Source organism: Capricornis sumatraensis, chromosome 2, assembly GCF_032405125.1.
Source record: "Capricornis sumatraensis isolate serow.1 chromosome 2, serow.2, whole genome shotgun sequence".
In the NCBI taxonomy this organism is placed as follows: domain Eukaryota; kingdom Metazoa; phylum Chordata; class Mammalia; order Artiodactyla; family Bovidae; genus Capricornis; species Capricornis sumatraensis.
This window is the reverse complement of record NC_091070.1, coordinates 15,556,776-15,574,182: the sequence shown is the minus strand read 5'-3', so window position 1 is coordinate 15,574,182 and position 17,407 is coordinate 15,556,776. Positions and strand designations below refer to the sequence as shown.

General features: G+C 47.7%; 1 protein-coding gene across 1 annotated transcript in view; it reads left to right on the top strand.

Annotated features, from left to right (window-relative positions):
• Positions 1 to 17,407, top strand: part of IFT43 (intraflagellar transport 43) — a 110,497-nt gene that overhangs the window by 72,840 nt on the left and 20,250 nt on the right. Inside the window, exons 4-5 of the mRNA XM_068965733.1 lie at positions 8,328 to 8,360; positions 8,997 to 9,043. Of these exons, the coding sequence (XP_068821834.1) occupies positions 8,328 to 8,360; positions 8,997 to 9,043 (80 nt within the window). The remainder of the gene's footprint in view (positions 1 to 8,327; positions 8,361 to 8,996; positions 9,044 to 17,407) is intronic.

Below are 17,407 nucleotides of genomic sequence, written 5' to 3'. Positions count from 1 at the left end.
TGAGGGTGGCATTTGAGCGTGGCAGATGTTTCGGCAGCGCTCCTTCCCAGAGATTTTTCCTCCCCATCCTTCTCCAGCAGGAAGGATAACTGTCTTCCACTTAACCCGTCGTGCTGCTTTTGTGTTGCCGGATATGTGGTAGGTGACCTACTGTTCATTGTGAAGTGAAGCTCAGTCATGTCCGACTCTTTGCAACCCCATGGACTGTAGCCTATCAGGCTCCTCCCACCATGGGATTTTCCAGGCAAAAGTGCTGGAGTGGGTTGCCATTGCCTTCTCCAGGGGATCATCTTCCCGACCCAGGAATCAAACCCGGGTCTCCCACATTGCAGGCAGACGCTTTACCGTCTGAGCCACCAGGGAAACCTGCTGTTCATTGTACCCCCTCTCAATCGCCTTAGTAACTTGAAGGGAAAAAAAGGAGCCCAGTGAAAATATGGGCTCGTTCCATCCGTGAGCAGTATCAGCGTCTGTGTTTCTGGGGTTGACACCTACGTGGAAGAGCAGCACGTCCAGCCAGTTCCTCCGCCCTTCTCATTCCCAGCCACCACCCTTTGTATTTCAGCCGCACCAGCTCCCCTGCTCTTTTCTGAGTACACCTGGCCCTTTTGCGCCCCCTGCCTTTATTCAGGTTTTTTTTCCTCCTGTGACTTTTCTGCCAGTTTCAAGCACATTTTCTAGGAAGTCTCTCCAGCGTCACCCAACCGGAAGGATTGGTTCTGTCTTTAGTGCTACCATGATATTTTGCTCTCACCTCACCTTTTCTTTTGGGCTTCCCTAGCGGCTCAGGTGGTAAAGAATCTGTCTGCAGTGCGGGAGACCCAGGTTCAATCCCTGGGTTGGGAAGATCCCCCGGAGAAGGGAATGGCTGTGCGCTCCAGTATTCTTGCCTGGAGAATCCCATGGACAGAAGAGCCTGGCGGGCTACAGTCCATGAGGTCACAAGAGTCAGATACAATTGAGTGATCAACACACTTGTTCTGTTATATCTGGGCCGTAATAGAAGCAGCAGTGGATGAGGGAATGTTGGTTTCTGGTTCCAGCTGCGTGTCCAGCTCGCCTTGGGTCTGTAATGAAGTTGGTTTGCATCTCCTAGTCTCTTTATTTCCTCACCTATAAGATGTGCAGCTGGGATGGTGGCCGCAGTCTTTCAGGCACTGCGGTGGGTAAGACTTCTGGAGGCATTACTGCCATCTCTATAATGTTCTTTTTCTGCAGCTAAATTGTAAAATCCTGAGCAAGAGATCCACAAATCCCAACACCCGCCGTTTGTTCTAAATAAAATTGTGTTCATTCAAGGTACCTAAGATCTAGAGGTGTACTTTATTCATATCAGGCATATACATACATATTATATGTTCCCATAATTATTTTTAGCTACTGAGACTATTTCTGTATATTTCAATCTTTTTTTTCCTCCTGATAAATAAGTGCTTCTCTTGAGTTTGAATCGGAACAAAGATGTTGTTTTGAATCTGACCAGCAGGGGGCAAACTTCACCCAGGAATTGCCTTGTAATTCCCTATCCCTTCCACTTGGTAGGGCTTGGGAATCTACAGATAGGATTTGGAGGTGGTTCTTCATCTTTCTACTAAACACCTTGTTTGCTGATAATGCCATTAAGAGCTAACTGTACTCTAAGGTTATCTAAAACTCCAAAGTGCCAGAATTTGGGTGCTGGGGAGTTCTTGTTTGTTTTTAAAAAGAAAGAAAAACGAACAATACCTAGAAAAACATTCTAGACACCAAATGCATGAATGGCAAGAATTAGGAACCCAGGGGGAAAGAGTGGGGGTTTCAACTTTCAGGAGAGATTTTCAGTGAAGAGAAATCTTTTAGCCAAAGAAAACTTCAGTTCATGAGAACTCTCTGGTTGTTAATCAGTATTGTAGGTGTGGGGACACTTAGAGCAGAGGGACCCCAGTTTAGTGATCAGGCAGTGGCCTGAATGGAGCTGGTAGCCGAGATTACAATGGAAGATTTCTCGTCTGCTCAGATCCGGGTTTTTGCTGTGAAGGCTCATTTGCTGGGTCATACAATTTATAAAGTAGAGCCTCGATGTTGGATATACTGGTGATGTGTTATATGATCTGGGACAAATGACCTCCCCTCTCTCACATCTTGGTAAAACTGACCTCAGCGAGGTTTGTGAGATTTTTATTGGACATTTAAGAATTATGAGAGTTGAAAACCTCTCAAGAAAGTGATATTTTGCCTGCTCTTCCTCCAAAGGAGTGATATGTTTTGAAAATATAAGGTGGCTTTAGCTTCACTTGAGCTGGTCTCTCACTCCTGCTCTTGCCCTTGCTAAGTATTTAAGAATTTGGTCCCTGGATGCAGAGTTTCTTCTTTTTGTCACGGGAGCCCTGTAAGCCCCTTACGGTGGCTTTAGCGCTTCGCTCATGGGCAACAAGTTGTACTAGTAACCACTTGTCCAAACCCTTCACATCCCTCACCAGTTGGAGGCTGTGGCCCAGGCGGGGTGGGCCAGTAGAGTGTCTTCCACTGGGCTCTTCCATGTCCAGCACTTTGATCTATTTTAAGCCTGTGCTGTCTTGCAGCAGGGAGGTGAGTCTAGGGTCCAATATGTGCTGTGGATATTAAGAGACTTCAAGGACACTTCCCCCCATTTATCCCAGTTATGTCCCCTGCTAAAATAGGTTAACGGTGTCTAATTAACCACTGAACATTGTCATGCCGCATAAAGATAGCATCCTGGCTGTTCTCTGAGCCGTGGTACTTTATCTCCATTTAGATCTCTGCGGTATTCCATTAAACTCAAGAGCAACATTTTAACTGAGATGATGTCTACATTAGGGCCGCCTTTCACCCTTCAGCACGTGACCCGTGTAGGCAGCAGCTGAGGCCTTCTGCCTGATGCAGGAGGGCAGGCAGAGGAGATGGGCTGCACAGGCGGGGAGGGATTTCACATTGAGGTCCTCTGCCGCTGAGCCCCAGGGTGAAACCGAGCATCTGGGATCGGGCTGTGGCTCTGTGTTGCCGCAGGCATGAGATGTGCTGGAAGCCGTCAAGCTTGTCCTCCGCTCACCCAAATCATGCCCAGTGCATGTCAGCATGGTCTCTAAATGTCAAAAGAAAGGAACTGCATCTGAGCAGAGGAAGTGTGGAAAGGCGAGGACATGGAGGGAAGGGTGACCTGGCTAGATGGGGTCTCCTCTCTGCCATTACACGAGCTGTCAGGCTGTAAATAAAACAACACGAACAGTCACACAGAACAATTAAGCCAACGTTAACTACCCCGCGGTACAAAGCTGTCGTGCTACTCTAAGTCTTCTATCCTCGTCTCCTCATGGAAAATATGAATTGAATTTGAAGCAGAATGTAGAATGAGCCCTTCCCCTGGTCAGCAGAGCTGCCTGCCTGCCTGTATCATGTAGGGGTTAAGAACTGGAATTTGTATTCTGGCCCGATCACTTTCTAGCTGGGTGACTTTAGTCAAATTAACTTTACTTCTCTGAGCTCCAGGCTCCTCATCTATAAAAGGGAGCACGTTAAAGAAGATAATGTGATAAATAAATAAGGTAATATGTCATGCTTATATAGTGTTATATAACAGTGATATATAAATAAGAGTGCCTAGCACCCAGCAAGCTCTGTAAATGGTAACTGTTGCTATCGTCAGCCATCAGCTTTACAGGTCTGTAGGGGCGAGGGCCTGGGAAGGGTCTTTTCCCTGAGAATTGAGGGTGAATGTGTGGAGCTGAGGAGGAAACACCTAGTGTGTGGATGGTAGAGAAGTGGGGGTGAACACCAGGAGGAGACTGATTGAGTGTGTAGCTGAAGGACTGGACTTTAAAGAAAAGTAGGGAAAAACCAAGGGACTTTTCTGTTGGTCCAGCGGTTAAGACTCCTCTCTTCCAATGCAGGGGACACAGGTTCGATCCCTACTCAGGGAACTAAGATCCCGCATGCTGTGTGGCACAGCCAAAAGATAAAAACAAATAAAAATAATTTGAAAATAAACAAAATAAAAATAAAATAGGGAAAACCAGACAATGACCCTAACCTTGAGGTCTCCACCTGGGAACTCAGTGTTTAAAGAACAGACAGCTTCACATGAAGCTGAGCAATCTTAGTGACTTGAAAAGCTCCACACAGAGAGGGCCATGGTTTCCCTTCTTGGCAAGTTACCCACCAGGTCCAGCCATCCGTCGCTGCAGAGGGAGACCAGGGTGCCCTTACTCCTGCCACCCTGTCTCCCAAGGTGGGAGGTGAGGGAGAACATGTACTCTCATTGTCCCGAGTTAAAGCTTCATTCTGCAAAATGGCCAAAGCAATCAGCAAGTGATGGAGTAGCTCTTAAAAAGAAACCTGGCATTTAATTAACTTTTCAAAGTGCTGGTTCAGCAACCTCTGTGTTTTACGTTTTGAATATTGAACAAGCATCTCTAATAGGACCTGAATTGCTTCTGGGCCTCCCCAGGTGGAGGGCGCCTGCTGAGTTTTTACGAACACCGGGGAATCCCAGCTGAGTCTCAGGAAGGCCAGTTCAGGGTCACTCTGGAATGGAGCCTTCAGTCCATGAGGCCATTTCCTTCCTCCCCTCAGCCTGTCACTTGTGTTAGGAGAAAGGGCTTCCCTGGTGGCTCAGGTGGTAAAGAATCTGCCTGCAATGCAGGAGACCCAGGTTCGATCCCTGGGTTGGGAAGATCCCCTGGAGAAGGGAATGGCTACCTACTCCAGAATTCTTGCCTGGAGAATTCCATGGACAGAGGAGCCTGGTGGGCTACAGTCCATGGGGTCGCAAAGAGTCGGACACGACTGAGCGACTGACACATACAGAGGAGAAAGTAGGCAACTCGGAAGGATGAGGCAGAAAGGCTTACCTCCTGCTGCTTAGTAACTAGTGAGTTCAGTCTGCTCTCTGACATAAGGTTTCAAGCAGAGATTTTCACATCCATGGCTAGGTTCCTTTTCTAGAAATTACTCCTTCGGGGGGCCTGGGGTGATGCCAGTACATGGACACCGCAAAAGCTTCCCAGGGGTGATTCTCTTGTGGTCCACTGGTTAAGAACTCCTCGTGTAAAGGATTCTCTCACGCTTTCAATGAGCTGTCTGTTGTCTCCTATAAGTATGGAAAACATGCGAGCCCAGTAAATCCAGTGTTCGGGGAGCCCAGGGGACAGCTAAGAATCAGCGGGTACCTGCTTTTGCAAGGGCTTGGGGCAGCGCATTTGGAATCTGGGGTGGAAGGTGGGCAATGGGAGTCTCGTTTCAGCCTCACCACCGACCAGCTCTGTGGCGTGGACAGAAGCCTCTGGTCCCAGTCTGTGTGTGACATGGTGCTCCCGGAGCCTGCGGTTGCCTCCTTTTCAGAACTACTGCTGCTAGACACGAGAGTCTCTGAAGATCCCAGTGTGCTGTGTCTCTATACAGCGGGCTCACCGGTATGATAACTGCCAGGCTCCCAAACCCTCTCACAGCACTTCTGGGGGAGCTACAAGGGTGGTGAGAGACCAGAAGCCGGGGCAGAGCTGGCCGCTGCTCTGCAGTCCTCAGGGTTGGACCGGCTCACACCGTGTCCCTGGAAATGTGTCTGCGAGGAAGAGATGACCCAGAACCTGCTGTCCCCTCCGTCAGCCTCCACCCACCCACACAGCCTGGGAGAGACAGGGACTGCAGCCCCACGTCCTTCCTTCTCGGGTTACCTGCTGGGCAGTGATAGAACACCACGTTTTCTTTTTTTTTTTTAAACCTGTCACCAGCAATTTTTAAAAAATGCACTCTCCATCATGACTGGGTATATCCATATATAAACCTAAAAAAAAACTTACATAATATTTGTCTTTACTATTTGCAAAACATTCTCTTCACTATTCTTTGCTATTGAAAACAAAGATTAAAAAAGAAAGGCTGGTGGTGATCCTCTAAATGGGTTTCACGGCTCACTAATGGGTCATGACCTGTGGTTTGAAAATCCTTGTGCTAGACTTCACGTCGCTGCATGGCCTGAGGTGCTTTGGGGACTGACTGAGCAGGTATAGTAAATCTGTGAAGTGGGGGCCATTTCAGAATAGCCCCTTGGCTTATATCACCGAGGAACAGAAGTTACTTGCATAGTCACGGTTCTGTAAAGAAACGCACCCTCTGCCTGTCCTGAAGCATGGTTCCCCCTGCCTTTTGCTTTCTCACATTTGGTAGCTGCTTGGCTGCAGGAAATGCCTCACTTGCTTCTTCAAGCCAGCACCGCAGGCTCAGTGATAAAGAGCTGGTTCAGTTCAGTTCAGTCGCTCAGTCGTGTCCAAATCATTGTGACCCCATGGACTGCACAGCACACCAGGCCTCCCTGTCCATCACCAACTCCCAGAGTTTACTCAGACTCAGGTCCATTGAGTTGGTGGTGCCATCCAACCATCTCATCCTTTGTTGTCCCCCTTCTCCTCCCGCCTTCAATCTTTCCTAGCCTCAGCTAGTAGGGACCCCCAGTTCTTAGGAGGGCAGAGCTCAGGCTCCCAGTGGGGAGGGTGTTGGGCACAGCCCAGCTTCCCTGAGTTTTCCTTAAGGGAATGTATGTGCAGTATTGCCAGTGTTCGTATTTGAAGAATTCAGAAATCCAGATTTTTTTTTTTGTACAAAATATACCAATTTGGACACCAAATTCATGTTAAGACAGAACAAAATGAAACCAAACCAAAATAAGCAGTGGTGTGGCGCGGCCCAAACTTAACTGAAAGTGGCCCACTCTTCTACAGGCAGGGTTTCACGCCATTTCTCTGGGGCCCGACACAAATTCCCACTAGGCTTTCCATCTCCCAAGCAGAAGGCTCACCCAGAACCTGCTATTTCTGGCAGGAGAGATGGAGAGACAGACAGACAGACAGAATGCCACCTGAGGACATCCGCGCCTTCCTTCCCTGGGGGCCTTGGTCTCTAGTTCCAACTCCTTCCCTGGGGGATGCAATGAGATGTGGGAAGATCTTGGGCTACCCCGAGAGTGGGGCGGAGCAGGACGTGGGCTCAGCAGCAATTACACCGATTCAGATGATGAGTGAATAAATGGCAATTAATCAGCCTTCCCCCGAAGAGTAGCCTTATCATTATGGTTTCCTTCAGACTGAGTCACTGCTGCTGCTTCCCCTGGCACAGGCTTCGGAAGGAACGATTCTGTTACTCCTGAGGGTAACCAGGGACGGCACTGCCCCTTCTGTAGAGCGGGACGGTGCTGGCCTGGGCAACCACCTTCCTGAAGCCTGTTCCTCTCTTCTGATCCCGGTTTCCATACAAGCCTTCCTGCTGCTGGTGACAGAGGGCTGGGTCCTTCGGACAGCAGGTTTATAGTGTTCAACTTCACCACGACAGTCAGAGGCAGTGGTCCCAGGGTTTACTTTACCTTTCGCCTCTTGGGGAGAAATATTTGCATTTTTGCAGAAGGTGCCGGTTGGTTCCGAGGTTTTTCCTGGGGAGGGACTTCTCAGGCGTCCTGCCTCCCAGCCATTAAGGCATCGCCATCACCCTGTGCCCACATGGATCATGGTGATTGATTTCTGACTTAAAAGATTTCATAAAGAAAACAAATACTCTGTTATCACAGAGATCATCACACATACAGAAAAGTAATGTCTGCGTAATGCACGCTCAAATTCCCAGGAATTCTAATCCAAGCAGGTCACTACTGAGCCTCTGAGAAACGCTGGTCTTAAGTCTTCTAAGTAAGATGGGCTAAAGGCTGACAACTGTTAAAGTTAAGATGTATTCCCTCTCCCCCAGACAGCTGATCTAGAAATGTCTCACTGCTGGGCCCAGCGATCTGCATGTCTGACAAGCTTCCCGGATGATCCGTACACACGTTCAGGTTGGAGAACCTGGGCCTCACATAAGCGTGTGAACAGGCCACCATCACTCAAGGGCCTTGTGGGCCTTCCCATTGGGGAGGCAAGAAGTCAGGCCTGAACTGCATGGCTGGTTCATCCCCTTCTGCTCACGGGGAGCTACGTGTGTTAGCACAACAGCTCCAAACGAGACTCACGGCCTCAGTCCTAAGAGCATGCTCCTGTAAACTGGTCAGTTAATTGTTGAAAGAAAAAGAAGGCAGAGTGCCATCCACACCGCTTTCGAGTTTTGAGCTTCTTCAATTTAAGCACTTGAGCTCAACAACTTAATGTGGAGACATGCTGAAAAAAGGGCGTAAGAAGGCATCACCGTCATTGTCTCTCATCGGTTTGCCTTGGTCTATAAAGAGGAATCCAGACAGACAGATCACTTGAGTTACTCTCATTTTACCCCACTTTTGAAACACCCCTCCAGTGTCCCACGCCAGTGCAGAGACTAGCAGTTTCTCATAAACTTTGTCCCTCTCTCTTTTTCAGGTCACGGAGGAGGGCTTCTGAGGAAATAGAAGAGTATGTTTCCAGTATTCTTACGGCATCCTGTGTGACCCTAGTCAGCCATGTGGTCTGTGTAGTCCTCATCAGTTCAGCCTTTGTTGAACGCAGCATCCGAATATAGACAGTGGGGAGCAGGCTGGGCTCGGGCTGGAGATCAGAGCGATAGTCAGGGGCTTAGCGGATGCTGCTTCTGCAGCTGAAGGGCTGGACTCTGGCGTGGATGGCCATGTCCTGTCTCCCACGCCCTGGTTCTTAGATTGTACATTCAGGTGTCAACAGTACTGACCCTTAGGTTCTGCTTTATTGATGAAGATGGGCAGAAGTAACACCAGCCTTCTAATCCTAGCCTCCTCCACAGACATATCAAAGAGAAAGAAGGCAGGTTTCCAGGTCAAGATGGAGTGTGCAGGTAGGGTGGGAGGAACATCCTTTCGCAGTCCGTGTGGTGCTGCTGGTGGGATGGTACAGCTTGTGCGCCTTGCACGGCAGACCAAACTGACGACGCAGGCCTGACCAAGCTGGTGGAGGAAGGTGGGTCCAGAGACATTTTCACCTAGGAAAAGGAATGCAAGCAGTCAAAATATGATAGGTTGTTCCTTCCTGTGTTTGAAACTCACTTCCTCCTTTCTTTTCCTTCTTTTTGGGGGGCAGCCACCGCCTCAGACAGCAGAGCCTGGATACATCAGATGACGGAGGAGGTAAGATGCCCGTGGAGGAAGTCAGAAGGGCTTCCAGAGACGTCCCAGAGCATCTCCTGGGCTACAGCCAAGGTGCCACTTGCTGCAGGCTTTACTGGACACATCCCTGTGGCCTCGTCCTGTCCTGTGGGTTGCGTCTCTGTGCCTGGCCGAGTGCTGCTGCCTCTGCCTGGGGTTCCTCCCCACTTCCTTATCCACTAATCCTCCTTGTCCTTCAGCACTCGGCCAGACGCATCACTTCCTCTGAACTGTCTTCCCTTGCCATCCCACCCACCGTCTGTGACTCAGGTGTTGTTTCTCCCTGCACCCACAACCTCCTGGGCAAACCTCCATTGTAACGACCACCCCCCACAGCAATAATAGCTGGTACTTATTGGCTCTTTATTATGTCTCAGGCACTGTTCTCCCAATTTATAGATGCTGAAGCGTTTCATTTTCACAGCAGCCCTACGAGGTAGCACTGTTATTATCCCACTTTTATATTTGAGGAAACGATGAAGTTGGCTGTGGTCACAGGGCTAAGTGACCGTCATGCTTTAACGCTTTATTGGCTCGGCTGTTCTTCCCACCAGGCTCTCAGCTCCTTGATAGTGGACACCTTGTCCTATTTATCTTTGCATCTCTAGTGCATGGCACATAGTTAGTTAAAGGCTGACGCTGTAAATGAGGGAGAAACAGTGCTTCAGTGGCTAGCAGCCATGTCACAGCTGAAGCCCGTGTTCAGAACTCGAAAAGAGAGAAAGTTTGTGTGTACCTTTTGCAGGAAACCTACTAGAGGGGAGGTCATCTTTAGGACCTGAATGATCAAAGCCTCTTTTTTAACTTACATGTTTACCTTTTCCTCAGTCTGTCCCTTTGTGTAGAACTCAATTTCCATCTGGTATCATTTTCCTTGTGCCTGAAGCACTTCATGTAACGTTTTATTTTTTTGTAGAGTGGGTCCTCTGGCAAGAAATTCTCTCAGTCTTGTTCATCTGAAAAATGTCTTTACTTTTCACCAGATAAAGGATTCTTGGCCGATGCCTCGGTTTTTCCTTTCAGTCTTTGAGGTACTTGGTTCATCGTCCGTTGGCTTGCTTTGTCTGCTGAGAAGCCGGTGGTCATCCTTATCTCCGCTCCCCTGTACGCACTGTCATTTTGTCCTGCTTTTAAGACTTATTTTCCCTTGCCTGTTATTCTCAGCAATTTGGTCGCGATGTGCCTTGTTGTGGGTTGCTTTGGGTTTATCCTACTTAAACATCTTGAGTCTGTGGATTTGTGGTTTCCATCAGATTCAGATCATTGTGGCCATTGTTTCCTTGGGTTTCACTGAAGCGTGGTTGATGTACAGTATTATGCTGGTATCAGGTGTACCATGTGTTGATTTGACCTTTGCACCCATTAATGATCTCATGATAAATCCATCCCCATGCAAGTTGTTACGATTTTATTGACCATATTCCTCATGCTGCACGTAACTTCCCAGCGGTTTATGTACTTTATCACCGGAAGTTTGTACCTCTTAATGCTGTTCCCCAGTTTCACCCCGCCCCCTGCTCTGGCAGCCGTCTGTTTGTTCTCTGTCTGTTTAAGTCTGTTTTTGTTTTGTGTTTGTTTTGTTTTTTAGATTCCACACATAAGTGAGATCATGTGGTATTTGTCGTCCTCTGTCTGATTTATTTCACTTAAGCCTAATACCCTCTAGGTCCATCCATGGTGTCACAAGCAGCAAGATTTCATTTTTTCATGGCTGAGCGACATTCCACTATGTATGTATATATATACACATATATATGTTTGTGTGTGTATATATATATTCTGTGCTAAGTCATTTCAGTCATGCCTGACTCTTTGCAACTCCATGGACTATAGTCCACCAAGCTCCTCTGTCCATGGGATTTTCCAGGCAAGAATCCTAAAGTGGGTTGCCATTTCCTTCTACAGGGGATCTTCCTGACCCAGAGATCAAACCTGGGTCTCCTGCATCTCCTGCATTGGCTGATGGGTTCTTTACCACTAGCAACCCACTCCAGTGTTCTTGCCTGGAGAATCCCAGGGACAGCGGAGCCTGGTGTGCTGCCATCTATGGGGTCACACAGAGTCGGACATGACTGAAGTGACTTAGCAGCAGCAGCACCACCACCACCTGGGAAGCCCCATATGTATGTACATATATATATAAGCGACTTAGCACACAGCACACACACATACACATATATATATACACATATGCACATACATATATATACACACATATACGTATGTATGTATGTGCTGTGTGCTAAGTTGCTTCACTCATGTCTGGACTCCAACTCTTCGACTGTAGCCTGCCCAGCTTCTCTGTCCATGGGATTCTCCAGGCAAGAATGCTGGAAAGGGTTGCCATTTCCTCCTCCAGGGGATCTTCCTGACCCAGGGATCAAACCCTGTGTCTCTTCAGTTCAGTTCAGTTCAGTCTCTCAGTCGTGTCCGACTCTTTGCGACCCCATGAATTGCAGCACACCAGGCCTCCCTGTCCATCACCAACTCCTGGAGGTCACTCAGACTCATTTCCGTCAAGTCAGTGATGCCATCCAGCCATCTCATCCTCTGTCGTCCCCTTCTTCTCCTGCCCCCAATCCCTCCCAGCATCAAAGTCTGTTCCAATGAGTCAACTCTTCGCATGAGGTGGCCAAAGTACTGGAGTTTCAGCTTTAGCATCAGTCCTTCCAAAGAAATCCCAGGGCTGATCTCCTTCAGAATGGACTGGTTGGATCTCCTTGCAGTCCAAGCGACTCTCAAGAGTCTTCTCCAACACTACAGTTCAAAAGCATCAATTCTTCGGTGCTCAGCCTTCTTCACAGTCCAACTCTCACATCCATACATGACCACAGGAAAAACCATAGCCTTGACTAGACAGACCTTAGTCGGCAAAGTAATGTCTCTGCTTTTGAATATGCTATCTAGGTCGGTCATAACTTTTCTTCCAAGGAGTAAGCGTCTTTTAATTTCATAGCTGCAGTCACCATCTGCAGTGATTTTGGAGCCCCCCAAAATAAAGTCTGACACTGTTTCCACTGTTTCCCCATCTATTTCCCATGAAGTGATGGGACCGGATGCCATGATCTTCGTTTTCTGAATGTTGAGCTTTAAGCCAACTTTTTCGCTCTCCTCTTTCACTTTCATCAAGAGGCTTTTTAGTTCCTTTTCACTTTCTGCCATAAGGGTGGTGTCTTCTGCATATCTGAGGTTATTGATATTTCTCCGGGCAATCTTGACTCCAGCTTGTGTTTCTTCCAGTCCAGCATTTCTCATGATGTACTCTGCATATAAGTTAAGTCTCCTGAATTGACAGGCAGGTTCTTTACCACTAGCGCCACCTGGGAAGCCTTATATATGTGTGTGTGTATACATATATATATATATGTATACACACACACATGTCATATCTTCTGTATCCATTCATCTATCAGTGGGCACTTAGGTTGTTTCTCAAATCCCAGCCACCTAAACTTTGACCTGTGTCTCCTCAACCCCGCCAGACTGCCCCATGCCCCACTCGGGGTTCCCTACCCTGTACCAGGGCCCAGGAATCACCTCTAAGCAGAAGCTAGGGTAACGGCAGGGCCCACTTCATTCATTTCCCTGCCCTTAGGGGTCCCGGTTCTGTGTTACCTCTTGTCCACTGTGTGAAAGCAGCTGTTTCTTGTATTTTTTCTAGTTTTCTGATTGTTTATAGTAGGAAGGCAAGTCTGGTACCAGTTACTTTCTCATGGCCAGAAGTGGAATTCCAAAGCCTTCTATTAACTAACCTTTGCATGTGACTAAGGTGAAGGACAGAATTGAATCTGTGGAACATAGATGATTCTCTGTGCCATAGCTACCGCGCAGGATTAGAGTGAGACTCATATAGGACAATTATGAAATATGCTAGAAGGGTGATTAAAATACAGATTCACAGAGTTTGGGATGGACGTGTGCACACTGTTGTATTTAAAATGAATAAACAACAAAGGCCTATTCTATAGCACAGGGAACTCTGCTCAATGTTAAGTGCTGGCCTGGGTGGGAGGGGGCTTTTGGGGGAGAATGTCCTTACTGCTTAGTTGTTCAGGCGTGTCCAGCTCTTTGTGACCCCATGAACTGTATGTAGCCCACCAGGCTCCTCTGTCCATGGAAGTCTCCAAGCCAGAATACTGGAATGGGTAGCTGTTCCCTTCTCCAGGGAATCTTCCCCAACCAGGGATCGAACCCAGGTCTCCCACATTGCAGGCCGATTTTTTACCATCTGAACCACTGGGGAAGCCCTGGGGGAGAATGGATACATGCATATGTATGGCTGAGTCCCTTTGCTGTTCACCTGAAACCATCCCGACATTGTCAATTGGCTACACCCCAGAACAAAATAAAAAGTTTAAAAATACAGATTCTCAGGCCACTGGCAAAGCAGAAGCTGGGATTGGGGCCCAGGGAATCTGCATCAATTTAAGTAAGCTCCCCAGATAAATATTTTGCACACTGAAGTTTAACAACCCTGCTGTGATGCCTCCAAAGCCAGGACTGAGGACTGGAGGGGGAGTCATATGCACAAGTACTGCTATCTCATCTCATCCCAAAGGGGTATGAAGGTAGAAAGGTAGTCACTAGAGGTCAGGAATTGAGTCTGCACGCACTCTAAGAGTTAGTAAGAGCCCCTGAGTCTCCTCCCATCATTCTTCAGCCCTTTCATTGTTTTTCTGTTCTCTCTCATCAACAAGGTCTTTATTTTTGCTAGATATTTCACCTCAGCTCTTCTCACTCAGTTCTTCTCAGCTGCCAAGCTACTCCACCCACTATTAATTCCCGGTGGTGCTGGTCAACAAGGTACCCTGCGCTTCTGTCTCCAGAAGTCTGTCCTCCCAGACGTGTTCCTGGGACGTCCTCTGCCGCCACTACAGTGACAGCTGTGATGCTCACTGATTGGTGGTTTCCACCACACTTTGGGTCGGCCTGTCCTCAGAGGCTCTGTTGTTTCAGCCGTTGGTTACACAGGGCTGCAGAGCTACCACTCAGGAGGATGTGCCAATGGACTCAAGGAGGTGGGATCCCTACCAAGTGGTCAAGGTACAGTGTGCTTGGAAACTGTGATGCTGATGATGCTGGGGTACTCATTGAATTCCTGATCTGCAGAGGGTTTACTCAACTGGAACTCTTCACACCTCTTCCCAGCCTAGTTTGAACTTCTTTTCAACTCCCCTCAAAGGACTTCTGAAATCTTACCTTCTCCTTTTTTTTTCAATTGGGAGAAAAAGAAAGTGTTAGTCACTCAGTCATATCCAACTCTTTGCATACCCATGAACTGTAGCCCGCCAGGCTCCTCTGTCCATGGAATTCTCCAGGCAAGAATACTGGAGTGGGTTGCCATTCCCTTCTCCAAAGGATCTTCCCAACCCCAGGGGTCGAACCCGGGTCTCCTGCATTGCTGGCTGATTCTTGATGGTCTGAGCCACCAGGGAAGCCCTCAGTTGTGTGAAAATGCTCCATTTCAAGGAGTAACTATATCGCAGCAAAACCCTCTGAGTACTGAAGTTTATGTACATCATACATGCATCATTAGAAGGCAGTGCTGGTTGCCACTGTGGCGTCATCATGTTAGAATCAAATTGTTGCAGCTTTTGGCATCTCTGTACGCCATGTCGCCCAGGCCTGCCATTTGACGTGTTGAGAGGTTGAGGCTTAAGCGCTATTACTCGGAATCATCAGGCTGAATAGGGACTCGGGTCCTCTGACTCCCAGGGGCGCTTTCTGTCCTCGTGCCGTGGCCTCCGCCAGCACTGCTGCCATCACCAGCATTACCAAGCATTCCCATGTGCTAGCTGTCAAGCCTGCTGCTGCCTAGTGCTGCACATTTTTTTCTCATCTAATTCTCAAAACAAATCTGTGGGGGAGGTCGTTTTTTAATATCAGTTTTTTTGAGGTCTGATTTGCGTATGATAGACTGCATTCATTCGAAGTGCACAGTGTGAAGTTTTACAGCTGTGTATACCCAGTGACACCTCCACCACCATCAATGTACAGAACATTCCCATCACGCCCGGAAGTTGCTCTCACTCTTTTCAGTCCATCCTCCCTCTGCCCCTGTCTCTAGGCAACTGTGGTCTCTCTCTTTTTTTTTTTGTCATGATAGAGTGGTTTGTAGTTTCTAGAATTTTAGACACTGAATCATACATATGTATGCTTTTGTGTTTGACTCTTTTCACTCAATAGAACGATTTTGAGATGCATCCAGCTGGTTGCATGTATCATTACCTGGTTCATTTTTATTGATAATATTCCATTACATGGATACATAGCACATTTCGGTTATCTTGGTTATCTATTCACTTGTTAGACATTTTAATGGGTCATCATCCCCATTTTAAGGATGGGGAGGCTAAGGCATAGAAAGGCAACTTTGCCGAAGGTCACACAACTGGTAAGTGACAACACCAGGATTTGGAAGGCAGCTGTGTTCACCATGTATTACTAGCACAGCGCAGCCCAGCACCAGGATTTGAATGCATATCTTGGCCCAGAATCCTTGCTCTTGGCCTCTGGGCTGTAACAAATAGCACGACCCTCTGCTGTGTTGGCATCTCCTTGCACAAGTCAGTAGTGTAAATATCAGCTCCCCAGTGTGTAAGATAGAGTGCTGGCATGATTGATAGGATGCTTGATGCAATTCCATTAAGGAAGGAGAGAAAAAAGTTGCTGTTTTCGGAGAATACCTCTGGTATTCTTTTCCCTTTCATAAACTTGGAATGTGAAATTTGTGATTTGACCTTGATTTGGGCTCTACGAGTTTGAAGCAAAAAAAGCCTTTCTTGTCAGAGTACACTTGATGTTACCTTCTAGGAAGTATGTCTCTGCCCTGGCATAAATCTGTTTTCCATGCAGTTATCCCTGAGTCCTTTAATGGAAAATCAGTTCATATGTTACACTTCACACTCGACTTAGTCCATTTCACCGTATGTGAATGTTTAGAATCCATTTTGCAGTAGGAATCATATGTTACATATAACTAGTCTCTAGAATTATCTTTGCTCAGAGAATTACTTGGTTGGCTAGTTAAGCCTGCTCCTTTGAACTTAGAATAACCAGTGGGTGGGGAAACTCCATGAATAATTGCCCTGAACCGTCCATGGATGCTCATTCGGCAATGACATTAAACAGATCTCTGGGCACCTGTGAGGAAACCTCCTGGTTCCCTTAATAAAATCACACCTGGGGGCTTCTCTGGTGGCTCAGTGTTAAAGAATCTGGAGACATGGATTCGATCCCTGGTTTGGGAAGATCCCACATGCCTCGGAGCAGCTGAGGCCATGTGCCTATGCTCTAGAGCCTGGGAGTTGCAACTACGGAGCCCACGTGCAGCTACAGAAGTCTGCACACCCTCAACCCCATGCACCACAACAGGAGAAGCCACCACAACGAGAAGGCTGCACACAGCAACTAGAGAATAGCCCCCGCTCTCTGCAACTAAATAAAAACCCACGCAGCAGCCAAGACCCAGCACAGCCAAATAAATAAATACATTTTTTAAATTAAAAAAATAAAATCACATCCGGGTTCTTTGAGGTCATCAGTGAGGTGTATTCTCACCTGGGAAGGGGCTACTCCTCTTCTGGTACTTGGTAGGGCTGCGTGATTGACGAGCCAGCTCGAAGGAGAAGCTGAATCACCAGGAATAGAAGTGAGGAGCCAAGGTCCAGGGCCTCCTCTGAGCATCTTGGAGATGAAGCTTCACCAAGGAAAGCCAGGGGGTCTTCATGAAACGTCTCCTGTGGGCAGTGCTGCTCCAGGTCTCAGAAATGGTGGTGAGTGAGACAGTCCCTGCCCTCCAGGATTCTCTGGTCTAGTGAGACATGCCCGGCCTTCTTTCCTCCTCTTTTATATGGACTTTGAGGAGCCATGTCTCTTGAGATATATTTTTCATCATTCAGCCTCCCTAGATCACTCTTCAAAAGATGTTTCTGCTTTTATTTATTAATTTATTTATTTTTGGCTGTACTGAGCAGCATGTGGGATCTTACTTTCCAGACCAGGGATTAAACCTTCATCCGCTGTATTGGAAGCATGGAGTTTTGACCACTGGAGCGCCAGAGAAGTCCTAGATCTCTCCTGATACCTGGTGCTCCTCCTCCTTCCCTGGGGAAGAAGCTGAGGGAGAGAAGAGAAACACATCCTCTTGTTTATTGATGTTTCCCTCAGGCTTCTGAGGGAAGAGAACAGAAAAACAGAGAAACGAAGGAGCTGTTGGAATGGGACGTGTTTTTTGAATGAGAAGCAGAGAGTAAGTGCTGTGCAGAGGTGGTGTGGTTAACCAGAGTGTATTGCGGAGGGACTGTTTGCAAGACCAAGGAAGGCTGTGAACTCAAATGTTTCTAG